Below are 24,244 nucleotides of genomic sequence, written 5' to 3' on the forward strand. Positions count from 1 at the left end.
TTAAAGATTTTGGGTAATGCCAGATTATTTCATTTGACTGAGGAAAAATCCTTTGGCAGAATGGGGCAGAAAGCAGGGCATTCAAAATTTGTTTAAGAGAAATGAGGTAAGTCTTAACCCTTTTATTTGAAGATGACTTGTCTTCCAGGTGTTCTTTATCATGTGAGTGAGACCGGCCATTGTGTAGAAGTGCTCCAGGCTGATGGCGGCATCAAGAAACTTCTGCATCATAGTCATAGGAACCTGTTGGTGGTTATTACTGATGGCATGGTTCTTGGTCAGTTCTCTGTTAGTCAGGATGGATCTGTTGCAGAAGTCACCAAGGTTAGTGAAGAAAGTCTTGATAACAAGTTGAAGAATATGGGGAGTAATGATAAGTACTTGCATGTGGTGGTCCTGCAAGATGGACTGTAGAGCAACCCATTTGCCTGATAAGAGGCTAGGAAAGTTAGTGAAAAATTATATAACAGTAAGATCATGAGAAAAGTGCCACTTAGTGTTGAAGGGGTGAACCCCTGAAATCTACTGTTAAAGCAGTGTTTGCTGTCGAGAAATATTCCCTTTCTCTGGATTGGTATTTGTACTTGGTATGGAATTAATTATTTCCATACTAAATAAACACATCCACAGCTGTGTGGATGTGCTGTGTCTTGCTGCATTGCCTCTGACCTGGGCAGTACACAGGAAACAGGGCTGACCCTTCATCCACAAGGAGCTAAGATGAAAGGGAAACAAACGAGAGTGGAATGGAATGGGCTGGGTTCATGCCTTGGCTGGCTACCTTCCTCATACGAGAGAAGAGGCCTTTGATAAATAATTAGATGGAATTAGTGCATGGATAAATAAGTGGGGGACTGGAATGACCATTCAGTCATAAAGAACTAAGATTGAAGAGATAAGAAATGGGGTTTTTGAATGGATGTGAGATGGGTGTATCCCAACTACTCCCTTTATAAAGGGAAAGGACCTTTTTTGATATACATATGTATGTTTATGAGAGATGTAACATACCATGTCACCTTCAGTAATATAAATTACTTTCCAGGTAAAATTAAGTGGTCGTTCTAATGAAATTCAAGTAGCCTGGGCAGGTCCTGGATTACTAGGAGTCTCCACTGGAGATTTTTCTGTGCGACTGTGGAATCTAGATACAGGAGACAACTATGTCATTGACATGCAAGGAGGAAATCTTCGAGACCAGGAGTACATCATGTGTCTCTCCTACTCAGCCAATAAAAGTAAGAATATTGTTCCATTTGTCCCATACATAAGGCCCATTTTTGTTAAGCATAATTTTTCAAGAAATATTAATTCAGGTTGCTCACGGTGGGTTGAGGGGAGAATTAAAGGAAAAATGGTGCTTGCATTTTTTTTTTTTTTGTGATATATTGGATAAATAAACATGGGAGGGGATTAAAGTGTACATACATACCAAAGGGCCTTTTCAAACATATGAAAGGGATTTTAGTAGGTTTATTTTTGTGTTGATTTTTGCTGTCATATATTGTATGTGTAAATTGTGGGTCATATGAGCATCAAATGTGAGGCCAAGAAACTTAGGGTACTTTTCCAGTAGAAGGATTTGGCCATTTAGTTTCACTGTATGTATGTATATATAGTATATGTGTGTGTGTGTGTGTGTATATATATATATATATATCTATATATATATATATATATATATATATATATATATATATATATATATATATATATAGGATGCTTACTGGCTGAGTGAGTTTGGGCATCATTACTTGCAGTGAAGGTCGAGATGATGGCAATTTGAATCCTGATTGGGGGCGAGTTGAACCAAGGGCATGGGTCATTAAATTCCATGCTACAAAGTCCTCTGAAAGGAGTAACATCCTAGCCTCCCGATAGGGGGGAGTTTGTGACATTAAACAAAATCATCAATCATCATCATTATATATATATATATATATATATATATATATATGGGATCCGTTCAAAAGTGACATAATTTGTCACTCTTAAAATAGTGATTAAAAGAGTGACAAATCAAAAGAGTGACACAATTAAATAAAAATCAAAAGTGACAATTCAAACGAGTGCTTCAGATAAGGCAAAATTTTATTTATTGAACATGCCATAAAAAAAATTCAGTAACTGTAATAACATTAAAAAAAAAACTATTTTTAAAACAGTAGAATTTTTTTATTAATTGAACATAAAAATTGAACATGCCATAAAAACATTCAGAAACTGCAATAACATTAAAAAAATATTTTTAAAACAGTTGAAAATTTTATTAATTGAACATAAAAATTAATTAAAAAGGGTAAAATAATGTTTAATCTTTAATTTTCATCACTAGTAACATCGCCATCACTAATATTAGGCTCATCGACATTGGCTGCACCCAAATGAAGGTTGTATGCAATGCCCCTAAGGTAATCATCAAGAGAGGCAGTTCCATATCTAGCTATAACAGTAGCAAGTCGCTGTTCCCTTTGGATTTGTTCTTTTTTCTTTTTTTGTTGGTTACTCCCAGCAATTATTCGCTCCACTTCTTGTTGTGTTTGATGGTCTTCTTTTAAAAACTCCTTAATCATTAAAAATACTCCCATGTGGTAACGTTCTACCACCGTTTCAAACCTTCTGTGCCAGGCTTCCAAGTTATTATTTGTTCTTGGCAGATTGTATTCCTGTAGATGATGAATACTCCATATATTAACAACAATGACTAATCTACGGAAAACTGTGCCCCTATGTCCTGTAAGAGAGGTAGACTTTGAATTTCCGTATTTTTAGTCAATCTTTTGTCATGTCACTCTTTTGAATTTCTCTAATTTTTTGTCACTCTTTTGTCTTGTCACTCTTTAGAATTTCCATATTTTTTGTCACTTTTGAATTTCCGTATATTTTGTCACTTTTGTCATGTCACTCTTTTGATAATAACCCATATATATATATATGGTTAAAGAATACAGTGACATCTGTATTTTTTATCTTCTTGTTGATACTCTCTACTGCAGATTTATGCAAAGAGTTAAGCACAGAAATACTACTGCCAGAAGACATAGTAAAACACAGTGGAACATTCTCAATCTATTCACAACGTTTTTTACACTTTGTACATTTTCAAGTTATATTGATTACAATAGAAAACATGTTTATATATTATAAGAATAGGGTTCATGGTGTGAGGTGAGGTCATGTACAAATGATCAAGGGGGAGGAATGGTGGTGAAACTCCTTGGGTGGTGGAACTCCGTGGGGAGGTGGAACTCCGTGTGGTGGTGGACTTCATACACAGAATTATGGCAAGGTCTCTAGATTGCAGATTTAATTTTGGAAACTTCTCTTTAATAAGAAGGGACTCGAGAATTTGTAAGTGCTTGGTATCCTGTGCTTGACCAATAATTTTTGTGTTTTCCACCAACATTTCCCTTGTTAGGGTGGTGTTGTGCCATTTGATAGTGAGAGTTTTTGGTGTACCATTTTGGAGTTGGAGAGTAATTCTTCTACTAAGTGTTGTTGTGTATCCTATGTATGAGGAGGGGGACATGGCAAGGATGAAGTATATAAGTTATGCATTTTCTAAAATTGTATGTACTTTAGGAATGGGTAAAGCAAGTGACCAAGTAAGAGGAGATGACATTCCCACAAGATTAGATCTGTTACCAAAGAGTATGATGTGAGTTACTAGGCTAGATAGAGTGAGAAATGAGGAGGTGAGGAGGAGAACAGGGGTGGAAAAGGAGCTGGGAGATAGGGTTGATGAAAGAGTATTAGGATGGTTTGGACACATGGAAAGAATGAGTGAAGAAAGACTAGTAAAAGAGGTATGAAAGGCAGATGTGGAGGGAGTAAACATGAGGGGACGTCCTAGGATGAGGTGGATGGATGGGGTGAAGGGAGCTTTGGGGATGAGGGAAATGTCTGTTGAGGAAGGACAGGAGAGGACAGAAGACAGGGGTGAATGAAGAATGGTTGTATATGGATGATGATGTGATTGCATGAGGTGGAATGGGCGAGGGGGTGGGGAGTGAGGTAGTATGTGTGAGCAAAAGTTGACGCAGCCTGAAGGGATTTCTCCCCGTCCTCTCCTTTTATACAATGGGGGGACGGAGAGGGGGGGTCGCCGATTTAATGAAGCGACCTTACTGTGGATGTGCTGTGTCTTGCAACACTGCTTCTGACCCAGGGCAGTGGACAAGGTGCAGGGATGACCCGTCATCTGGGAGGTGCTATGATAAGAGGGAGGGTGGAGGGGTGTGGAGTGTATTCAGGGATGGAATGGGTGGAAATGATTTTATGCCTTTTCCTTTTTGACTACCTCCCTTGTGAGGGGGAAAAAGCCTAGGTATATGTATGTATGTATGTACCAAAGAGCCAGACATCATCAGCTCCTTGAACTACCTTTGCCCATTAGGAAAAAGTGGTCATGTTACAATTGAATTTCATCTGAAAGATGAGGAAATAGAGCCAAGGAATGAATCATACAGGCAAGGGAGACTCAATTTTAGGAAAACAGATTACTTAGGGTTGAAAAAATTCTTTGAAGAAACAAACTGGGAGGAATTCATGAATACCACAGGAATAAGGAGGAAATGAGAAATCTTTCTTGACATTTACAACTTAGGAGTGAACAAACATGTGCCAAAGACTAGAGAAAGGAAAAATAAAAAACAGAACTGGTTTAACAAAAAGTATGAGATTGTTAAAAAGACCAGGGATGTTGCTTCGGGAAAATGAAGAAAGAAAAGAAGCTATAAAACAATAGAAGCTTACAAGCAAGCTAGGAATGACTATACCAGAATTTGTAGGGAGGAAAAAAGCAATTTTGAAAGAGGTGTAATAGAAAAAAGCAAAGATGAACCAAAACTGTTTTACAGGTTCATAAATGATAAATTGAAACGGGGAAAAAATCACCAAGTTAGTAGTAGATGGTGAGGCATTTGAAAAGGCTTCATCTCAGGCAGAAATAATGAAAGAAGGTTTCCAGTCGGTTTTCACAAAAGAGCCCAACTTTTTGGAGAAAAGTGAGGAGAGCAAAAAACCAGGTTTAGCAGATATAAATGTCAAAGTGGGGGAAGTGCTCAATCTCCTGGGATCATTGAATATAACAAATGCTTCAGGACCTAATGGGATCTCAAAAAGGATAATTAAAGAATGTAGGGAGCAACTAGTGGACAAGATCCACATTCTTATTACATATTCATTGAAATAAGGCATTATGCCACTTGATTGGAAAAGGGTGAACTTAGTGCCAATTCACAAAGGTTAAAATAAGGAGACACCACAAAATTATAGGCCAGTACCACTGACCAGCACAATAGTGAAATTATGTTAAAGGATTGTGAAAGATCGATGGACCAAATATTTCAAAAAGATAAGCATTCTGAGAGACAGTTTGGCTTCAGATTTAGAAGGTCACGTGTGTCAAACCTTTTCAGCTTTTACACGAGAGTGATTGATGTGCTGTAAGAGAGAGAAGGGTGGGTGGACTATGTGTACCTGGACCTAGAGAAGTCATTTGATAAAGTACCTGACAGTCGACTTATGTGGAAATTAGAGCGTTAGATTGAGAGGCACATTATTATAATGGATTAAAGACTTTTTGAAGGAAAGATACTTGAGGACAGTGGTAAAAGACAAGATGTCAAGCAGGAGAGCAGTAACAAGCAGAGTTCCTCAAGGTTCAGTGCTTGCACCAATAACGTTTCTCGTATATGTTAATGACATGATAGAAGGAACAACAAGCTATGCAAACATGTTTGCAAATGATGCAAAAATCATGAGAAGGGTGAGAAATGAGGATGGTAGAATATTGCAAAAAGATCTGAATACTATTTTTGCATGGAGCCAAGAATCTGAATTGAAATTCAGTAGTGCCAAAATGCCATCCTTAAACTATTCCTTGGGAAGTGAATGTATTACAAAAGCAAAAGAGGAGAAAGACTTGGGAGTGTTGATAAAAGACAACCTGTCACCTGACAGGATTGTGGGAGAGACATATGGACTACTGCAGAAGATTAAAGTGGCATTCCATTATATGGATGAAGAGATAATAAAAAAAAACTCATCAAAACCCTGATACACCCAAGACTGTAATATGCATCAATAGTATGGTCCCCACACAGAGTGAAGGCTATAAGCAAGATTGATAGAATACAAAGGGCAGCAACCAAACTGGTCCCCAGCCTGGCAGATAAACCATATGAGGAAAGACTAAAAGTACTGAGTCTCCCAACTTTGAAAGATTGAAGAGAAAGAGGTGACATGATTACAGTGTTCAGGTCACTAAAGGGGATAGATTGCATTGATAAATGAGATCTCCTGATTAATGATGGGAGGGTTTTAAGAGGTTATGGATGTAAATTAAGAAAGACCTCATGTTGAAAGGATGTGAAGAAATTCAGTTTTCCATATAGATATATAAACATGTGGAATAGCTTAGAAGGTGATATAGTCCAAGCTCAAAAAATACTCGGGTTCAAATCTAAATATGATAATTGGAAATCAAAAATATAGATTAAGTTGGAACCATACATGAATTTTAGTTTAGGCATGTTAGAAAATTAGAGAATAAGAGACAGGACCCAATGAGCATTGCTCCTTTCCTGTATACTACAATTAAGTGAATACACACACATACCAAGGGCTTCTTACACCTTATGAGGGAGGTAGGTACCCAAGGCATGCACCCACCCCCAACCATTCCACTCTCATCACCCATTTGAAACTCAAACTTTTTAGAACTAAAACAGCCTCTAGGAATGAACTGAATTTGAGTTCTGAGGTACCATTATATATAAATGTATGTATATATATATCATACATACTTATCAGCTCAACAGTGCAGTGGTACTATTCTTGACTGTCAATTCATTAATCTGAGTTTGGGTCCCACCCAGGGTTGAAAAAATTTCATAATCACTTCACTGCAAACTGATACACCAACTCTGCTGGGCAAGGAGATGAGTGTATTTACCTAGTTGTATTCTACAAGATAGGAGCTATACTCATAGTGACCCATTTTCGTATCTCTCCACATCCAGTTTATTCTTGAAATTGTGTATAGTTCTGGCATTCACTGTTACTCTGTTCAGTTTGTTCCAGACATCGATCACTCTGTGTGGGAAGCTATTTTTTTCAGATCTCTTCTGTAACTGTCTTTCTTTAGTTTCTTTTCATGTCCTCTTGTTTCTCTTTTGCCCCATTTTAATAGGTCATCTCTATCGAGAACTTCCATCCCTTTCATAATTCTGAAAATGGTCAACAAATCGCCTCTTTCCCTTCTTAGCTCTAGTGTTGACAGCTGTAATTTCTCTAATCTTTGTTCATATATCAGATTTGATAGTGCGGGTGCCATTTTTGTCACTGTGTGTAAGGTCACACCATTACCCATAGATCAGGCTATATGTGACCTCTGAGCTCTCATCTGGGAGGGTAATAGCATTAATCAAGTGTCCAACATGTGATCCAAGACCATGGTTGTGAATCACCTACATACCTAAAGGCCTTTTCCTCTTTATGAGGTGAGGTGGCTGAGTCAAAATATACATCCTTCCTGCATTTATGATGTATCATAATGATAACTTTTGTTTTGAGTTTTACTGATGACAGATACTAACTGTGGGTCTCTAGTTCCTATAATGTAACCCATATCAGGTACTGCCTGCAGTGAAAGAGATTAAATGGTAATACCCAAATAGGAAAGTAGATAAAGTATATAGTCTTTGTTTCAGGCTGTCACAGCTGCATTCTAGTAACAGTTGGTTGGAAATGGATGTGACATTGAGAATTTCTTGAATGGGGCAACATGCTTGAAATCTTGTGTATTCATTATTTTTTTTGTAACTACTATATTTACTTATGTATCTTTTCATTCGTCTTCATCATGCAATACTGAAAATTCTACTTTATTTTCCACAGGTATTTTGTGTGCAGGAACCAATCTAGGGAATGTTGTTATGTGGAAGTATGAAGAAAGACCTCAAGGAGATGATGATTACAGCAGAGACCCTGAGCATGATTGGAAACTACAGACTCCAACTAGTCTTTCAGGAGCTATCAAACATGTAGGTAGAGCTTAGCAAGTACACTGGAATATGCATTATCTTTTCATTGTTCCCATCTTGTTTTACTGTATGCTCAGCTGCTTCAGTAGATCTATTTCCATCATTTAATCATGTTCATTGGGACCAGTAGTATATGTCTGTTTGTGGTGGTCCTATTAGATGGGCATTTAAAAGAATTGTTTCCTTGCATCTAAAGTCTTCATCACCCTATCCATCCATTTTATTTCTGGTCTTCCTGACAAGCTCACTCCATCCACTTCTGTCATCCACACTCTTTTTGCCAGGCTTTCCTTGTTCATTCTTTTCATATACCCAAATTTTCTCTGCACTCTTTGATTTACCCTATCTGATAGCTTTCTTCCTACCCCTGTTGTCTGCCTCATTTCCACATTTATCACTATTCTTGTAGTAACCATCGTGTTTCTCAATCACTTCATCTCAAAAATACTCAATCTCTTCCTTTCTTCCTCCCATATATTCCGAGTCTCAGCTTCATGTAGCATGGTGTGTAAAATAATTCTTTTATACAATCTCTTCTTTACATTCAAATTCCTGCTTCTTAGAATTGATGTTATTTCTTCCAGGTATCATGGGGATCAACACAAAACCTGTTAGCAGTGAACACTGTACGTGATGTGTACATTCTAAGTGAGCAGCACATGGTGGCCAGCTACAGAGATCAGGTAAATACCATATCCATAGTCTAGTTAATAAAAAACTCAGATTCACCATTCCCACTTACACAACGTGGGAAGTGAGAAACCCCTGATAGGGCAAGCTGTGTCAGCTGCAGTAAGACGCCAGGTATTTTAGGCTGATGTTTTGGTCACCTCCCCACCTGGCCAAGACTCTTGGGAACCAGTAGAAGAAGTACACAATGGATCTTGGATATAAAATTTATGACCACCTCATCAAGAATTCAACGCATTATCCACTGGGCTATGGCACATCCCTTCTATTTTATAAACAGAGCTTTTATTGCAAGCAGCACCGTAGTGGTTGTATGCATAAAATTTTTGTGGTAAGACAGATATGTGAGAAAGCTTTGGCAAAGGGTAAGGATGTTTTTTTGGGCCTTTATGGATTTGGAAAAGGCTTATGACAGGGTAGACAGGAGGGCACTGTGGGAGGTTTTGTAGATATATGGAATAGAAGGAAAGCTGTTAAGGGCAGTCATAAGTTTTTACGTGAGTAGTAAAACCTGTGTTAGAACTAGAAATGGAAAGAGCAAGTAGTTTGAGGTAAGGTGGGACTTTGCCTGGGATGTGTCATGTTACCATGGCTGTTCAATGTGTATGTGGATGGGGTAGTGTGGGAGGTAAATGCAGGGCATTGGAAATGGTTCAAGAAAATTGAGAAAAATGGGAGGTAAGCCAGTTGTTGTTTGCTGATGACACCGTGCTTGTAGAAGGATCATAGGAGGGATTAAGGAAGTTAGTGACGGAGTTTGGGAAGGTGTGCGAGAGGAGAAAGTTGAAGGTAAATGTGGGTAAAAGTAAGGTGATGAGATGTACAAGGGGAGAGGATGGCAGCAATTTGGAAGTGAGTATTAAAAGAGAGAGGCTGGAGGAAGTGGATAGCTTTAGATACTTGGGGTCATATGTGGCGGGAAAGGGAGGAGTGGAGGTGGAGGTAGATTGTAGATTGAGAGAAGCAAATAAGTGCCTTGGGGCACTAAAAAGTATAATGAGAAATAGACATTTGGGAATGAATGCTAAGAGGAGATTGTGTGATGTGATTGTGCACTGTTTAGAAAAACATTTCTTGTCACTTTTATGAATACATTTTACTTCACTTCTTTTTTTTTTTCTTTGTGTTAGAATTAGAAATGGAGAGAATGAGTGGTTTGAGGTAAAGGTGGGATTGTGACAGGGATGTGTCATGTCACCATGGCTGTTCAATATGTACATGGATGGGGTGGTGCAGGAGGTTTAAGTGCAAGGGGACTGGAGATGGTTAAAGAAAATGGAGAGAAGTGGGAGATAAGCCAGTTGTTGTTTGTTGACAACACAGTGCTTGTGGCAGAATCAGAGGGGGGTTAAGGAAGTTAGTGATGTAGTTTGGGAATGTCTGCAAGAGGAGAAAGTTGAAGATAAATGTGTGTAAAAGTAAGGTGATGAGATGTACATGGGGAGAGGATGGTAGCAATTTGGAAGTGAGTCTTAAAGGAGATGGCTGGAGGAAGTGGATGGTTTTAGGTACTTGGGGTCATATGTGGTAGGAAAGGGAGGAGTGGAGGTAGATTGTAGATTGATAAAAGCAAGTAAGTGCCTTGGGGGATTAAAAAGTGTAATGAGAAATAGACATTTGGAATGGGTGCTAAGAAAAGGTTGTATGAAGGGGTGGTTGTGCCAACAGCACTGTATGGGACAGAAACATGGAACATAAGAGAGGAAGAGTTTAAATACAAATGAGATGAAATGTCTGAAAAATATGATGGGGGTTACAAGGTGGGATAGAGTGAGAAACAGGGAGGTAAGGAGGAGAGTGGGGGTGGAAAAGGCATTGGGAGATAGAGTTGCTTTGCACCTCAGGCATTGGTGGGATATAGGGATGGCTCATCATCCATGAGAAGCTAAGATGAGAGGAAGGAAAGGGTGGTGGTTGGGAGTGGAATTGCTACCTCCCAGGTAAGGGGGAAAAAAGTCCTTGATATATAGATAGATGATTAAGTCAAGCCACAAAACTAGATTGCAAGGAGAGAATTTCAAGGTCTGAAAGAAGGCCATAGTAAATGATATGACAATATACTATCTATATACCTGATTTTTTTCCTCCTTATTAGGGAGGTAGCCAAGTCAGAGGCACATAGCCACACCCACCCATCCCAACCCATGAAACTGTACCACGGAAATGAACTGCTTTGTAAATAAAGCAATAGTAGATTGGAACTGCCATCCTGAAGAAAATTTATGTAGCCAGGTTGGAAATAGTCTTAAGAAGAGCCATGGTGACTTAAAAAAAGAAAAGAAAAGAGATAGCAAACATTAGATTCTTAAGGGTTGTGCTTGGAGTTAAGAAATATAATAAACTAAGGATTGATAAGATTTGAGAATGGACTGGGGTACAGGTAGGATTAGGAGAAACAGTAGAAAGACCACCATGAGGTGGTTTGGTCTTGTAATAAGAATGAAAAAAAGTATATATCTTCAAAGGATTTATGAATTGGTGGCACTGGGAGTGAGAACAGGGGGTACATGCATACATACACACACAACATGATGGTGCAGTGGTAGCGTTCACAACCACTGCTATAGTGGTCCGAGTTCAAATCCTCCTCAAGGCTGAAATAATTTCAGTATTGCTGTGTGAGCTCTCTTTTGGGAGGTAAATAGCTGTGGGTCATGAGTCCAACACATGATCCAAGACCATGGTGAATCACATATATACAGTCGTCTCCCAAAGTGATGGTGCTGTATGTTTTTTGCTTCATGATGCAGCATAGGCCTTCAGAAAAATTAAGAAAAAAATATGTATTTTGTACTTATCTTGTCTCTAATATTTTGTTGGGTGGCCCATCCTCTTCAGCCAGCTCTGGAGATCTTTGAGTACAAATAAAGCCAGATTTTGGAGGAGGAATGGTTCCTGATTGCTCCAGATCTCCTGGAGGTGGGCAATAAGCTTAAACACTGTGGACGCATTGTAGCCATGTAATCAGTGCTTCATCAGGCTCCAGAAGTTTTCTATGGGATTTAGATTGGGTCTTTTACCTGGCCAGTCCTTGATGTAGTCAATATCTGCCCACTCAAACCACTCACAGATCAGTTTGGCAGTGTGACCTGGTGTACCATCCTGCATTAAATATTTCACTTTTTTAGGATGTGAAACAGTCCTCTAAATGGTCAACAAGAACCTCAGGATAACATTCTTTGTTCACTGTGAGGTTCTTTGGCAACACCACTAAATCCCTAGTGCCATGGTATACAAATGCCCACTAGATCATAATGTTATCTGGGTGTTTTACATTCCTCTTGGTGTACTTTGGGAAGTAAGGATGTGAGTCAGGACACAACCTGACCCTCCCCCCTTGGTTGCCAGTCACTGTAGACGTGGTCTCATCAGACCACAAAACTGTCTTCCACTTCTCTGGATCCCAGGCTAAATATTTACAACAAAACATTAGTCTTCTTCTTTTGCAATGATGTTAAATTGGGCTCCTTTTGTGGTGCACAACACTCTGTTTTTAGGTCATTGTTGAGGGATTTCTGTATCATCCACACTGAGACATCCTGAAGGAGTCTCAAGTTCTTTTTCTTCAATTCTTTAATACTGATGTGAGGCTCATTGTCCACCTGATACTTCAGCACCTTCAGGGTACTGCCGGAAATGACACAAGGCCACCCTGACCTTTTCTTTTGAAGTGGCAGGTTGCTGCTTCCTGCATCCTTGCTTTTTTGTCCACTTCTGCTCATTGTGTAGTGCTACACCTGTGATAGCAGCTATTTCTTTGATGTCTTTTCCAGTATGGCTCAGAGAACTTGTAGCTGCAACTTGTTTTTCTGATAACTCTTTCCTTGGTCCCATTGTCACATGAGAGATGTGAAAGTAATCCACCATCTCCTGAAAAATACACAGATTACAGTAGAAATGATCACACACATCCATTTGGTATGAAGGGCTGGTTCACACAAAGGCAACCAAACATAGTGAGTTACCTAAGAACACTTTCCTGAGATCACCATTCATGTGCCAATAAAATTGATGAATTTGAGCCATGTTTTTGGAGGGTGGCTTGTTTCGTGCCAAAAGTGATGTTGCTGCATGTTTCACACCATCACTTTGGGCATTGACTGTACATATTTACTTACTTATTTTTGATAAAGTATTTCACAGTAAGTTAGAATGAGTGTTTAGGGAGGATTGTGAATGTAGTGGTGTTGGAGGATCTCAATGATAGAGTAGGAGATGAGCAAATAGATGGACTAGTAGGAAAGTTTGGGGTGCCATGTAAGAATCTTATTGGAGAGATGATGTTGGAGATGTGTTTAGATAGGGAGTTCATGATAGCAAACACAGTATTTAAGAAGAAAGTCAAGCATAATTTTATACATAGGAAAAGGTAGTGGAGGGAAAGGTGGTTAATAGGGCATTAATGGACTATGTAGTGGTATCAAAAGGAAGGATAGGAAGAGTTCTGGATGTTCATGTTTTCAGGGGAGAGAGTGGGGGAGTGTCAGATTATTTTGTGGTAGAAGAGAAATTAAGAATGGAGGAAAAGTGGAGGATGAGGAAAAGGGTAGAAGGTGAAAATGTGCTTAGAGTTAACAAATTGAATGAGAAGGAAAAATAGAAGAATACCAGAAACTGAGAGATGTATGGGAGGTGGTGAGGAAGAGATGGGAGGTAGAAGAAGGATGTGTTTTAAGGAAGAAATGACAAAGTGTGCAAAGATGGTATGTGGGACAAAGAGGATAGGAGGAAATTGACGGAAGGTTAGTGAATGGTGGGGTGAAGAAGTGATGGTGGTAGTATAAGAAAAAAAGTGAGCATATGTAGATTGGTTGCAAGGTAGGACTAAGGAAGCATATGGGAGATGCAAGAGAAGAGGTAATGACAATCCACTTCTCTTTCCCCTGAATACATGTATGTCCAGAACTTTTCCAGTCCTTCTGGGCTCCACTATATAATACATTACCCTCCCCTCCCCATAACCTATATATAGTTAAGCTTGTCTCTTCTGGCAGTGAGATCCCCAACACAACACCATTTACATTTCTTCTAAAACTCTGTACACACACATTTAAATAAGTCAAAAAGAAATAGATCAAGGAAATGTGAGTCAATACATTTATTCTTTTGTTGTTGGTAGCCCTTGGTATCCATGAACTATGATTTCAGAAAATCAATTTTATACATCAGCCCAGAGAAGAAGTTCTCCCAAGACACATGAATGATACTAGCTGGTCTATACCTAGCATTGAAACATAGTCAACACAGAATTAGCCAAGAAATATATATAGTGTGTCTGAGATACCACACTAAAGTCATAGATTACCTGATCTTGCACTTCCCAACATAAATACAATATAGATGGCAGTACAAAAATTTTCTTCTTTATGTGAATGATGGGGCAACCAAGGGCTTGTCAGATATCATGAGGCCACAGGTGTTCTGCAAAAGAAAAACCAATTGGTAGAATGATGATTACAGGCTTCTTTGTGTGTCCTGTTTAGGTTTCTATAAAAGTATTTGTATTTTGTACAGATTTCTGTGGTGCAGACTTCCCCAACTCAGCTCTACATGGATGTGTTTTCGAGTGGAGACCACATGGAAGTAAAAGCGGAGATCCAAGTACGAGGTTTATACAACACTGTGGACAACATATTAATCTGGAATACTAACAGAATGATTGTTTATGAAATCACTTCCGATGTAAACCTTGTCCGTGTTGTAGGTAAGAAATAATCAATACAAGTTTTACTAATTATAATTTTTTACAGCAGGAGAAATTTTATAACGAGATCTGGTAAAGTTAGGTTTCTTTTTGAAGAAAGGAGGAATGAAGAACAACAGTTAAAACAATTGATTAGTGAGTAAATGACCACTAGAATTAACAAAAGTCCAAACTATAAAAAAAAACTGTGATGACTGCAGATTGACAAGTATTGGCAAATAGAAAATAACCTTGAAAAATGTTTCAAGGAGAGGAAATGATATTGGGTTCATTGTTTAGAATCTGTAGGGTTGGATACTTTTTGTTCAGTTATTTATGAGAAATCAGAAGTGAATAGTATGAACCTGAAAGGATTACCAAGAATAAAGTGGTTGGATGGTGTGAAGGAGACAATGAATGCATGAGGAATATCTGATGAGGAAGGAAAAGAAAGTGCAAAAGATGTGAATGGGTAGAGATTGTGAATGGATGAAAGAATAATGTGGCCTGAAGGGATGTTCTTCTCTGCTCAGTAAATTTTTGGAGTGGATAAAGAAGAGGGTCACTATAACAGGAAGGGAGAGGGATTAGATGAATAAGCCACAATGGAAATAAGCGTACATGCTTTTTGTGTTATCCTTGGCAATTTGCATTTATTTTTCCGAACTATGTGTTCTTGTCATTATTTGCACTTCATGTACATTGATTCATTGCCAAATAAAGTCTATCTATCTATCTAAGCCTATACATGTTCATAAAGATATTCATTGCCAACTTCTTTTGATCTCATTCCCAGCTCACATACATTCTATTAATGAAGAAAGGTCTAAAAAAATGCTTGGGTATAGGGGTCTTTATTAAAGATGCTACTACTTACATATATGAAAAAGATGATGATGAGTAATGATTTGGTTTAATGTTGCAAACTCTCCCCTGACAGGAGGCTATAACAGTGCCCCTTCCAGAGGACTTTGTAGCATGGAATTTAGAGAAATATAATAAAAGTAAATTTGGGGTTGGGGGGCATGATAGCCATTGATTTTTATTATCTAATTATCCATCTATATACTAAGGGCCTCTTCCCCCCATATTAGGGAGGTAGCCAGCCAAGGCACACAACCACTCCTACCCATTCCATTCCCATACACCACCCACTGTTTTCCTCTCATCCGAGCTCCTTGCAGATAAAAGGTGTAGATTTTTTTTTTTTTTTTTTTTTTTTTTTTTTTAAGCCTAGTTTACCTAGTTGTATTTTACGGGAAGGGGAGCTACACTCATGGTGTCCTGCCTTTGTATCTCACAGTGTCTAGTTTGCTCTTAAGTTCATGAATGGTTTTTGTACACCCTAATTTTTTGTCCAGCTTGTCCAAGTGTCCACCATTCTATGTGGAAAACAGTTCTTCTTCATATCTCTTTTATAATTATGTTTTTTGAGTTTCTTTCCATGCCCTCTTGTGTTTCTCTTGTCCCAGTTTAACAAGTCCTCTCTATCAAGTATTTCTGTGCCCTTCATGATTCTATAGATGGTCAGTAGGTCGCCTCTCTCTCTTCTTTGCTCCAAAGTTGGTAATTCCAATTTAGCCAGTCTCTCCTCATATAACAAGTTTGCAAGTGCAGGAGCCATTTTTGTGGCTGCTCTCTGGATTCTTTCTATTTTCTTTATATCATTTTGGTACTGGGTGACCACAATGTCACCGCATATTCTAGTCTAGACCTTATTAGTGTGACTAATATTTTTTTAATAATTTCTTCATCCAAATATGTAAATGCCACTTTTATTGATCTTAGCAAGTTACAGGATTCTCCAACAATTTTGTTTATCTATTTATCATAGGGCAAGTCGTTTGAGATAATTACTCCCAAATCTTTTTCAGATCCCACTTTCTTTACCTCCTTAGTTCCAGTTTTATATTGTCGTGTGTGTATTTACCTAGTTGTACCTAGTTGTATTATATGGGAAGGGAGCTATTCTCGTGGTGACCCATCTTTGTATCTTTCAGCATAAGTTTTTTCTTAAAATCTTGAATAGTATTTGCACACACTGTTTCTTTATCTAAGTTATTCCAGATATCCAGCACTCTGTGTGGGAAGCTATTTTTTTTAGATCTCTTCTATAGTTATCCTATTTGAGTTTCTTTTCATGACCTCTTGTTTTCCATTGCCATTTTTTAGTAAATCACAAGCACCTGGCTGTGCCATGGGTGCTTGGCCTGCAGCGCTGCTCGCTTCGCGCAGCCCGGGTGCGAAGCGCCCCGCGAGCATTTGGTAATTTTTGTGGTAAGCTCTTCCTCCATTTCTTACAAAATTCCTGTACCCGACAAAGTAATGCTTCATAAAACCTTCAGAAACACTGTCTTCAATTTGTCCATCAAAAAGTTCAAGACTGTCAAACATTTCATCGGAATATTGAAAATCTTTGTTGTTTCGTAGAGAATCATTGAACTTAATCACATTTCGATGAAATTCCCGCACAGATTCCTTAACACAAAATATTTTGACAGCCTGGTATAAGCTTGGAAAAGTTTGGGCATGTTCATTCCATAGTCGTCAACTCAAACTCTTATAATTTTGTAAAGCGGCTTTTGAAATTTTCTGAGTACCTGTAACCCACTTCCAAAAATGTCTTTGACGCTTCTTTTTGTTGGCTTCGGTTTCTAAAGGCATTGTTCCTGATGATCTAATCGTAAGATTTGTTGCCCTCCTTTTTTAACAGTTAAAACTTTTATTACACACGTGTCCCTTTTTGCCGGTTCAGTGGGGACAAACATACACCCGGGTTTATTAAAAGACAGCCGGGAGTCATTTAAATTTTAGTTATTCTTATTCCTATCAAGGATTTTCATTCCTTTCATGTGTGTGTATATTTACCTATTTGTATTTTGCGGGAAGGGGAGCTATGCTCGTGGTGTCCCACCTTTGTATCTCACAGTGTCTAGTTTGCTCTTAAACTCATGAATGGTTTTTGTGCACACTATTTCATTGTCCAATTTGTTCCAAGTGTCCACCACTCTATGTGGAAAACTGTTTTTCTTCAGATCTCTTCTGTAGCTATGTTTTTTTATTTTCTTTCCATGTCCTCTTGTGCTTCTCCTGTCCCAGTTTAACAAGTCCTCTCTATCGAGTATTTCTGTGCCTTTCATGATTCTGTAGATGGTCAGTAGGTCACCTCTCTTCTTTGCTCCAGAGTCGGTAACTCCAGTTTAGCCAATCTCTCCTCATATGACAAGTTTGCAAGTGCAGGTGCCATTTTTGTGGCTGCTCTCTGGATTCTTTCTATTTTCTTTATATTCTTTTTGGTATTGGGTGACCACAATGTCACCGCATATTCTAGTCTAGGCCTTATCAGTGTGACCAATATTGTTTTAATAATTTCTTTGCCCAAATATGTAAATGGCACTTTTATTGATCTTAGCATGTTGTGGGATTCTCCGACAATTTTGTTTATCTGTTTGTCATAGGACAAGTCGTTTGAGATGATTACACCCAAATATTTTTCGGATTTCTCCTTCTTTATCTCCTTGGTTCCAATTTTATATTGTATCTACCTAGTTGTATTTTGCAGGAAGGGGAGCTACACTTGTGGTGTCCCGCCTGATGTGTGTGTGTGTGTCTTTTTAGCTGCAGTTTTGTGATTTCTCTGCGAGGTTAGAATTATCAGGTCATCTGCATAAGTGAGAACATTGTTATTAAATTCTGGACCAGAGGCTAGGAGAGAGCTTGTAAAGAGATTGAAGAGAATAGGTGAGAGTATTGCATCCTGGGGTACTCCATTGCATAGTCTTTTTGTCCCTGAAATTTGGTTGTTTGGGTTGTTCTGCACCATCTCCTTGCTAAGAATTTAGAAAAACATTTCTTGTCACTTTTATGAATATGTTTTACTTCACTTCTTTTTTCTTTGTGTTAGAAATGGAGAGAGCGAGTGATGTGAGGTAAAGGTGGGACTTTGACAGAGATGTGTCATGTCGCTATGGCTGTTCAATCCTTGTTGGGTCCTGTCTCTTACTCTCCAATTGATCATACCTAGCCTCAGATTCATGCACAGTTCCAACTTAATCTATATCCTTAATTTCCTATCTATGTATATACCAAAGGCTTTTTCCTCCTTACCAGGGAGATAGCCAAACTCAAAAGGCATATACTCAACCCCACCCATTCCACTCCCATCCACCACCCTTTCCTACCTCTCATCTTAGCTCCTCCTGGATGACAGGTTATTCCTATATCCCATCCACTGTCTTGGGTGAGAAGCAATGTAGCACACCACAGCAAGGTTGTTTCCCTTAATCAGTGATCACCCTTTCTCCATCCCCTCATGCAGAAAAATAGCAGACAGGGAAAAATCCCTTCAAGCTGCATCAAAATATCATTCATACATAACCACTCCCTCGCCCCCCCATCCCCCACCCACTCACTTCCTCGCATTACAGTATCATCTATACACAGCCATTCTCCACCCACTCCTATCTCCTGCCTTCTCCCTTCCTTGCTCATTGCCCCTGTCTTCCCATCCGTCCATCTCATCCTTGATCATCCCCCCAGGTTCATTCCATCCACCTCTGCCTTCCACACTTCTTTTACTAATCTTTCCTCACTCATTCTTTCCATGTGTCCAAACCATCCTAATACTATTTCATCGGCCCTATCTCCTATCACCTTTTCCACCCCTGCTCTCCTCCTCACCTCTTTGTTTCTCACTCTATCCAACCTTGTAACCCCTACCATACTTCTCAGACATTTCATTTCAAACACATTTAAACTTTTCCTCTCTGCCTCTTTTAAATTCCAGTTATCATAATTTTGTCTCAGACATTTCATCTCAAACACATTTAAACTTTTCCTCTCCACCTCTCTTAAATTCCAGTTATCGTGTTTAGATTTTAATTTATGCAGTGTTTAAGCTTGAGCTATATCACCTTCTAAGCTATTCCAAATATTCATGCATCTAAATGGAAAACTGTATTTTTTCTCATTCTTTAGATATGTGGTCTTTCAGTGCAAATAACCACTAACAAGGAAACTATTACAGGTTCCTTTCCTTGTGAAACATCATTGGCAGGAATGCCTGAGGGAAGTATGTATGCCATTAAAGATCATAACTTCCAAGTGAAATCTCAGGAGGGTACTGTCAAGCAGACAGTTATTAAAATTACGAGAGAAGGTAAGGGACCTGGGTTAGGTGGGTGTCAGGCAGTGTCTGAAGAACAAAGGTACAGTAATACCAGACTGGCTAGTGAGGTTGTTTAATGTGTATCTAATTGGTGATAGTATGCTGGAGGACTGGAAGAGTGTGGGTTTAGGAAAGGTAGAGGTTTTGTGGATCAGATTAGTAAGACAGATGTGTGAGAAAGCTTTAGCAAAAAGAAGAGAATTTTATTTAAGCCTTTATGGATTTGGAAAAAGCTTATGACAGGTCAGACAGCAAGGCACCATGGGAGGTTTTGCAGATACATGGGATTGTGGGGAAAGCTGTTAAGTGCAGTCAAGAGTATGAGAATAGTAGGGCCTGTGTTAGAAATAGAAATGGAGAGAGTGAGTGGTTTCAGGTAAAGGTGAGGCTGCATCTGGGATGTATCATGTTGCCATGGCTGTTCAATGTGTACATGGATGGGATGGTGTGGGAGGTAAATGTGAGGCTGATGGACAGGGGATTGGAAATGATTAAAGAAAAATAAAGAAAAGTGGAAGGTGAGCCAATTCTTGTTTACTAACAACACTGTGCTTGTGGCTGGGTCAGATGGGGGATTAAGGGAGTTAGTGACAGAATTTGGGAAGGTATGTGGTATGAGAAAGTTGAAGGTAAATATGGACATAAGGTAATGAAATGTACAGGGGAGAAGATAGCTTTAGGTATTTGGGATTGCATGTGGCAGGTAAGGGAGGAGATGAGGTGGAGGTAATTTATAGATTGAGAGAAACAAGTAAATGCCTTGGGGGATTAAAAATTGTAATGAGAAATAGGCAATTGGGAAAGGATGCAAAGAGATTACATGAAGGGATGATTGTGCCAACAGCACTGTATAGAACAGAGCCTTGGAATTTAAGAGAGGCAGAAAGGAAAAGTTTGAATGGGTTCAATATGAAATATCTGATAAGTATGTTAGGGGGTTAGAAGGTTGGATAGTGAAAAATGACTCGGTGAGAAGGAGAGCTGGGATGGAAAAGGAGATGGCAGATAGGGCTGATGAAAAAGTATTAGGATGGCTTGGACACATGGAAAGAATGAGTGATGAAAAATTGGTGTGGAAGGTAGAGGTGTATTGTAGGGTCAATAAATGTGGTAGAGAAACGATGTAGTGTTCACTTCACAAATTTTACTTAAAGTCACAGGCAATTTATAATATAAGTCTCACTCTATCTCACTCGTAACCTTACTGGAATGCCCGCTCATCTCTGACTGACTCATGCGTGACGTGGCTTCACGCTCGAACAGCGTGCCCAAAACAGTTGCTAATCATTAATTTTAATTCCACAATCATTCCTTGCACAGAAATTTTACATACATCCAATCTCAGTTATACAATAATTCAATTTTGATAATATTAATAATCTATCTCATTTATTCAACTTTCACATTGCAAAAATAAATGATAACTTAAACAGAAATGGCAACTTGATGGTTCTAGAAGATTCACGCCTGTTACACGCATGTACGCACACACATACAGAATTCTAACTACACATTTATTTGTATCTCCTGCATGTATACAAGGTGCTACAATCTATACATAATGTTAACAGAATTAGAATATGATAAATGCTCGGCCACCTATCAGGAGCTGACCCCAGCAATGTACAATGGAGCTTTCATGAAGATATATTGAATTAGAACATGCAGGCATATAGAACATTACATATATATGGTGTAACATGAAAGATTGGAAAGGACGGTAGTGGAGAACATTTTGGCAGCTAAAAAGTTTGAAAGTTCAAGAAGTATGACGGCTGCGAAGATTGTATGGGTGTGAGACAGGGGACGTTGAAATGGGAGGGAAAGGAGGAAGGGGTTCTGTAGGAGTCGGAGGGACATTGTCACAGTCTACACCTCGAGAGAAAAGCTTAAGGATGTCCAGGTGCATAATGGATGCTGTGTCTGAATGTAAGTGTTTTACTTTGACTTTGTAGGTTCTAGTGCAAGGACATGGAAGGGACAAAGGAATTTTGGTGAAAGCTTGGATGATGGAGAATGGTTCTGGGCATATATGATGTCACTTATTGCAATGTTAGATTCTCTCGCATTTTTATTGTGAAAACGGGCCATCTCGTCTTTGGCGAGAGAAAGAGACTGAGTAATTCTCTTGAAGAGAGAGCTGAAATTTGAAAGTGAAACCTTTACAAAATCATCAAGGTTGTAAATGGGACCTATTTCTGAAGCAAGAATGTCATATGGGAGTCGCGAGGTGTCGGAGAACATTGAGAAGCTTTCTGTTTTGGCGTTCGACAAGGCCATTTGAACTGGGGTGGTATGCAACGATATTACATTTTGTTATTTGAAAGTATTTGCAAATATTTGAAAGAATCTCATTGTTGAATTCCGTGCCATTATCAGAGAGAACTTTGGGAGTAGTGAAGGGGCAAATAACTTTGTCAATGAATATCTTTGCAATTGTTGTCGCAGTCTTGTCAGAAATAGGTTCAAGGATGCAGAATCTGGAAAAATGATCCACACACACAAACAGGTACTGATTTCTACTAGAAGTGAGTGGTAATTTGAGAAGGTCAATTGCAACCATATCAAAGGGTTTGCTAGGGATTGGGTATTTCAACATGGGATCTTTACTTTGAATATGACCTTTATGGCTAGCACAAGAATGACAGGCGTCAATGTGGGCATGGATATCCTTTCTCATTGTGTTCCAAAAATACTGAAGTCTGGCCTGTGTTAAGCATTTGTCTTTACCTGGATGTGCAGCAAGTGGAGAATCATCATGTAAAAGGAACAGAACTTCAGGTACTAAGTCAGAAGGAACTACGAGTTGTTGTACAAGTCTGTTTGGTTCATGCTTGTTGGAAAATGTGGTTTTGTGATCAAGAATGTCATCGACAAGTCTGAAGTGGTCCAAGGAGGTAGGGAAGTCTGTAAAATCTGATGTATCTCCTGACTCGAGAGAAAATATCACACGTTTTCACATTGGGTCGGATCTTTGAGCTGCATGAATATGCGCATGAGTAAGAGTGACTGGCTGAGGGAGGGAATTGATAACAGCAACATTTCTAGAAAGTGCATCTGCAACATGGTTTGCCCATCCACGCACATATGAGAAGGTGGGATTGAATTCTTGAATTGTCAAGAACCAATGAGCAAGTTTCCTGGACAAGTTCTTCCCTTTGAAAAGTTTAAGTGCCTGGTGGTCTGTATGGACTGTGACAGGATAGCCTAGTATGATTTCTTTAAAATGTCGAAGAGCATATACGACAGCAAGAGCTTCAATTTCTGTGATAGAATAGTTACATTCAGCTTTGTTAAGGAGTCTGCTGCCAAAAGCAATAGGGCAAAGGTGTGTGTCTTGTTCTTGCATGAGGACAGCACCAAGACCTTGGGATGAGGCATCGGTGTAGAGAATAAAAGGTAAGTCATAGTTAGGGAAAGCTAAGACAGGAGCAGTGGTAAGGGCATTTTTTAAATCTGCAAAAGCTTGTTCCTGGGCAGACGACCAGTGGAAAGGAACATCTTTCTTTAACAGTGAAGTAAGAGGGGCTGCAATTTTTCAATAATTGTGGAAGTACCTTCAGTAATATCCTGAAAGACCAAGGAAGGAGCGAAGGTGCTCAAAGTCCGTTGGACAAGGGAAGTCAGCAACAGCTTTGACTTTATCAGGAACAGTAAGAATGCCATTGGAAGTGAGGACGTGTCCAAGAAAACGAATTTATTTCTTTAGAAAGGAGCATTTGCTTAATTTGAGTTTTAGGTTGGCATCAGTAAGACGAGAAAAGTCTTATTGAAGGGTGTGAATGTGGTCTGGGATTGATTTAGAAACAAGTATGATGTCATCCAAATACCGGTACATAAAGACATTATCACCAAGCCATCAGGAACAGTATGCATAAGTCTTGTGAAGACAGAGGGAGCAGAAGTGAGACCCATAGCCAGGGCGTCTGAATTGAAAATGACCAGAAGGGGTAGAGAAGGCTGTTAGGGGTCAGCTTTCCAGAGCAAGAGGATTTTGGAAATAGCCTGACATTAGGTCTAAAGTTGAAAAGACAGTGTTATTCTGACCAACAGAATGTAAGATTTCTTGGAGAACAGAAATGGGCGTTCTTTCTGGAACTGTGATTTTGTTAAGCTCTCTAAAATCAATAACAGGGCGGAAAGTACCATCTGCTTTGGGGACAACAAATAGGGGAAAGTTCCTCTCAGAAATGGATGGTTCAACAATATCTTGGGCAAGCATGTCTGCAATGAGCTTGTCCACTATCTTACGTTTACTATGTGGCAGTCTATAAGCCGGAATATAGCAAGGTTTAGAGCCATCACAAAGGGGAATGTGGTGGTGAATGAGGTCTGTAGAACCTAGGGATTCACCTGGCAAGGCAATGACATGATGAAAGGCATTGCAGAAGGAAATTAAACCCTGTTGAGCATCGGGGAAGTCAAGGGGTTTGAAGTGAGATTCTTCAATAGGAACCTGTACATGAGGCACATCAGAGTTAATGGTACAAACTGGTAATGAAGAATTGTGGTCATCGATGACTTTTACTCTTGAAGGATACACTAGAAAATCACATAAGTTTGTACCAAGGTTGAGGTGGAGGGGAGCATTAGTCTCATTGGCAACTAGAAAAGAAGTATGACCTTTCTTGGAGGTAGTGGATAAGGCTGAAGTCA

The 24,244-nt window shown here is 39.1% G+C and overlaps 1 protein-coding gene across 1 annotated transcript in view; it reads left to right on the forward strand.

Moving 5' to 3' along the window:
* rempA (intraflagellar transport protein rempA) overlaps window positions 1-24,244 on the forward strand; it is a 76,299-nt gene that overhangs the window by 7,358 nt on the left and 44,697 nt on the right. The window contains exons 6-10 of the mRNA XM_076172708.1: window positions 149-324; window positions 1,046-1,238; window positions 7,903-8,048; window positions 8,633-8,731; window positions 14,253-14,442. Of these exons, the coding sequence (XP_076028823.1) occupies window positions 149-324; window positions 1,046-1,238; window positions 7,903-8,048; window positions 8,633-8,731; window positions 14,253-14,442 (804 nt within the window). The remainder of the gene's footprint in view (window positions 1-148; window positions 325-1,045; window positions 1,239-7,902; window positions 8,049-8,632; window positions 8,732-14,252; window positions 14,443-24,244) is intronic.

The sequence above is a fragment of the Oratosquilla oratoria genome, chromosome 33 (assembly GCF_046742065.1).
Source record: "Oratosquilla oratoria isolate Oo_2021 chromosome 33, ASM4674206v1, whole genome shotgun sequence".
Lineage (NCBI taxonomy): Eukaryota > Metazoa > Arthropoda > Malacostraca > Stomatopoda > Squillidae > Oratosquilla > Oratosquilla oratoria.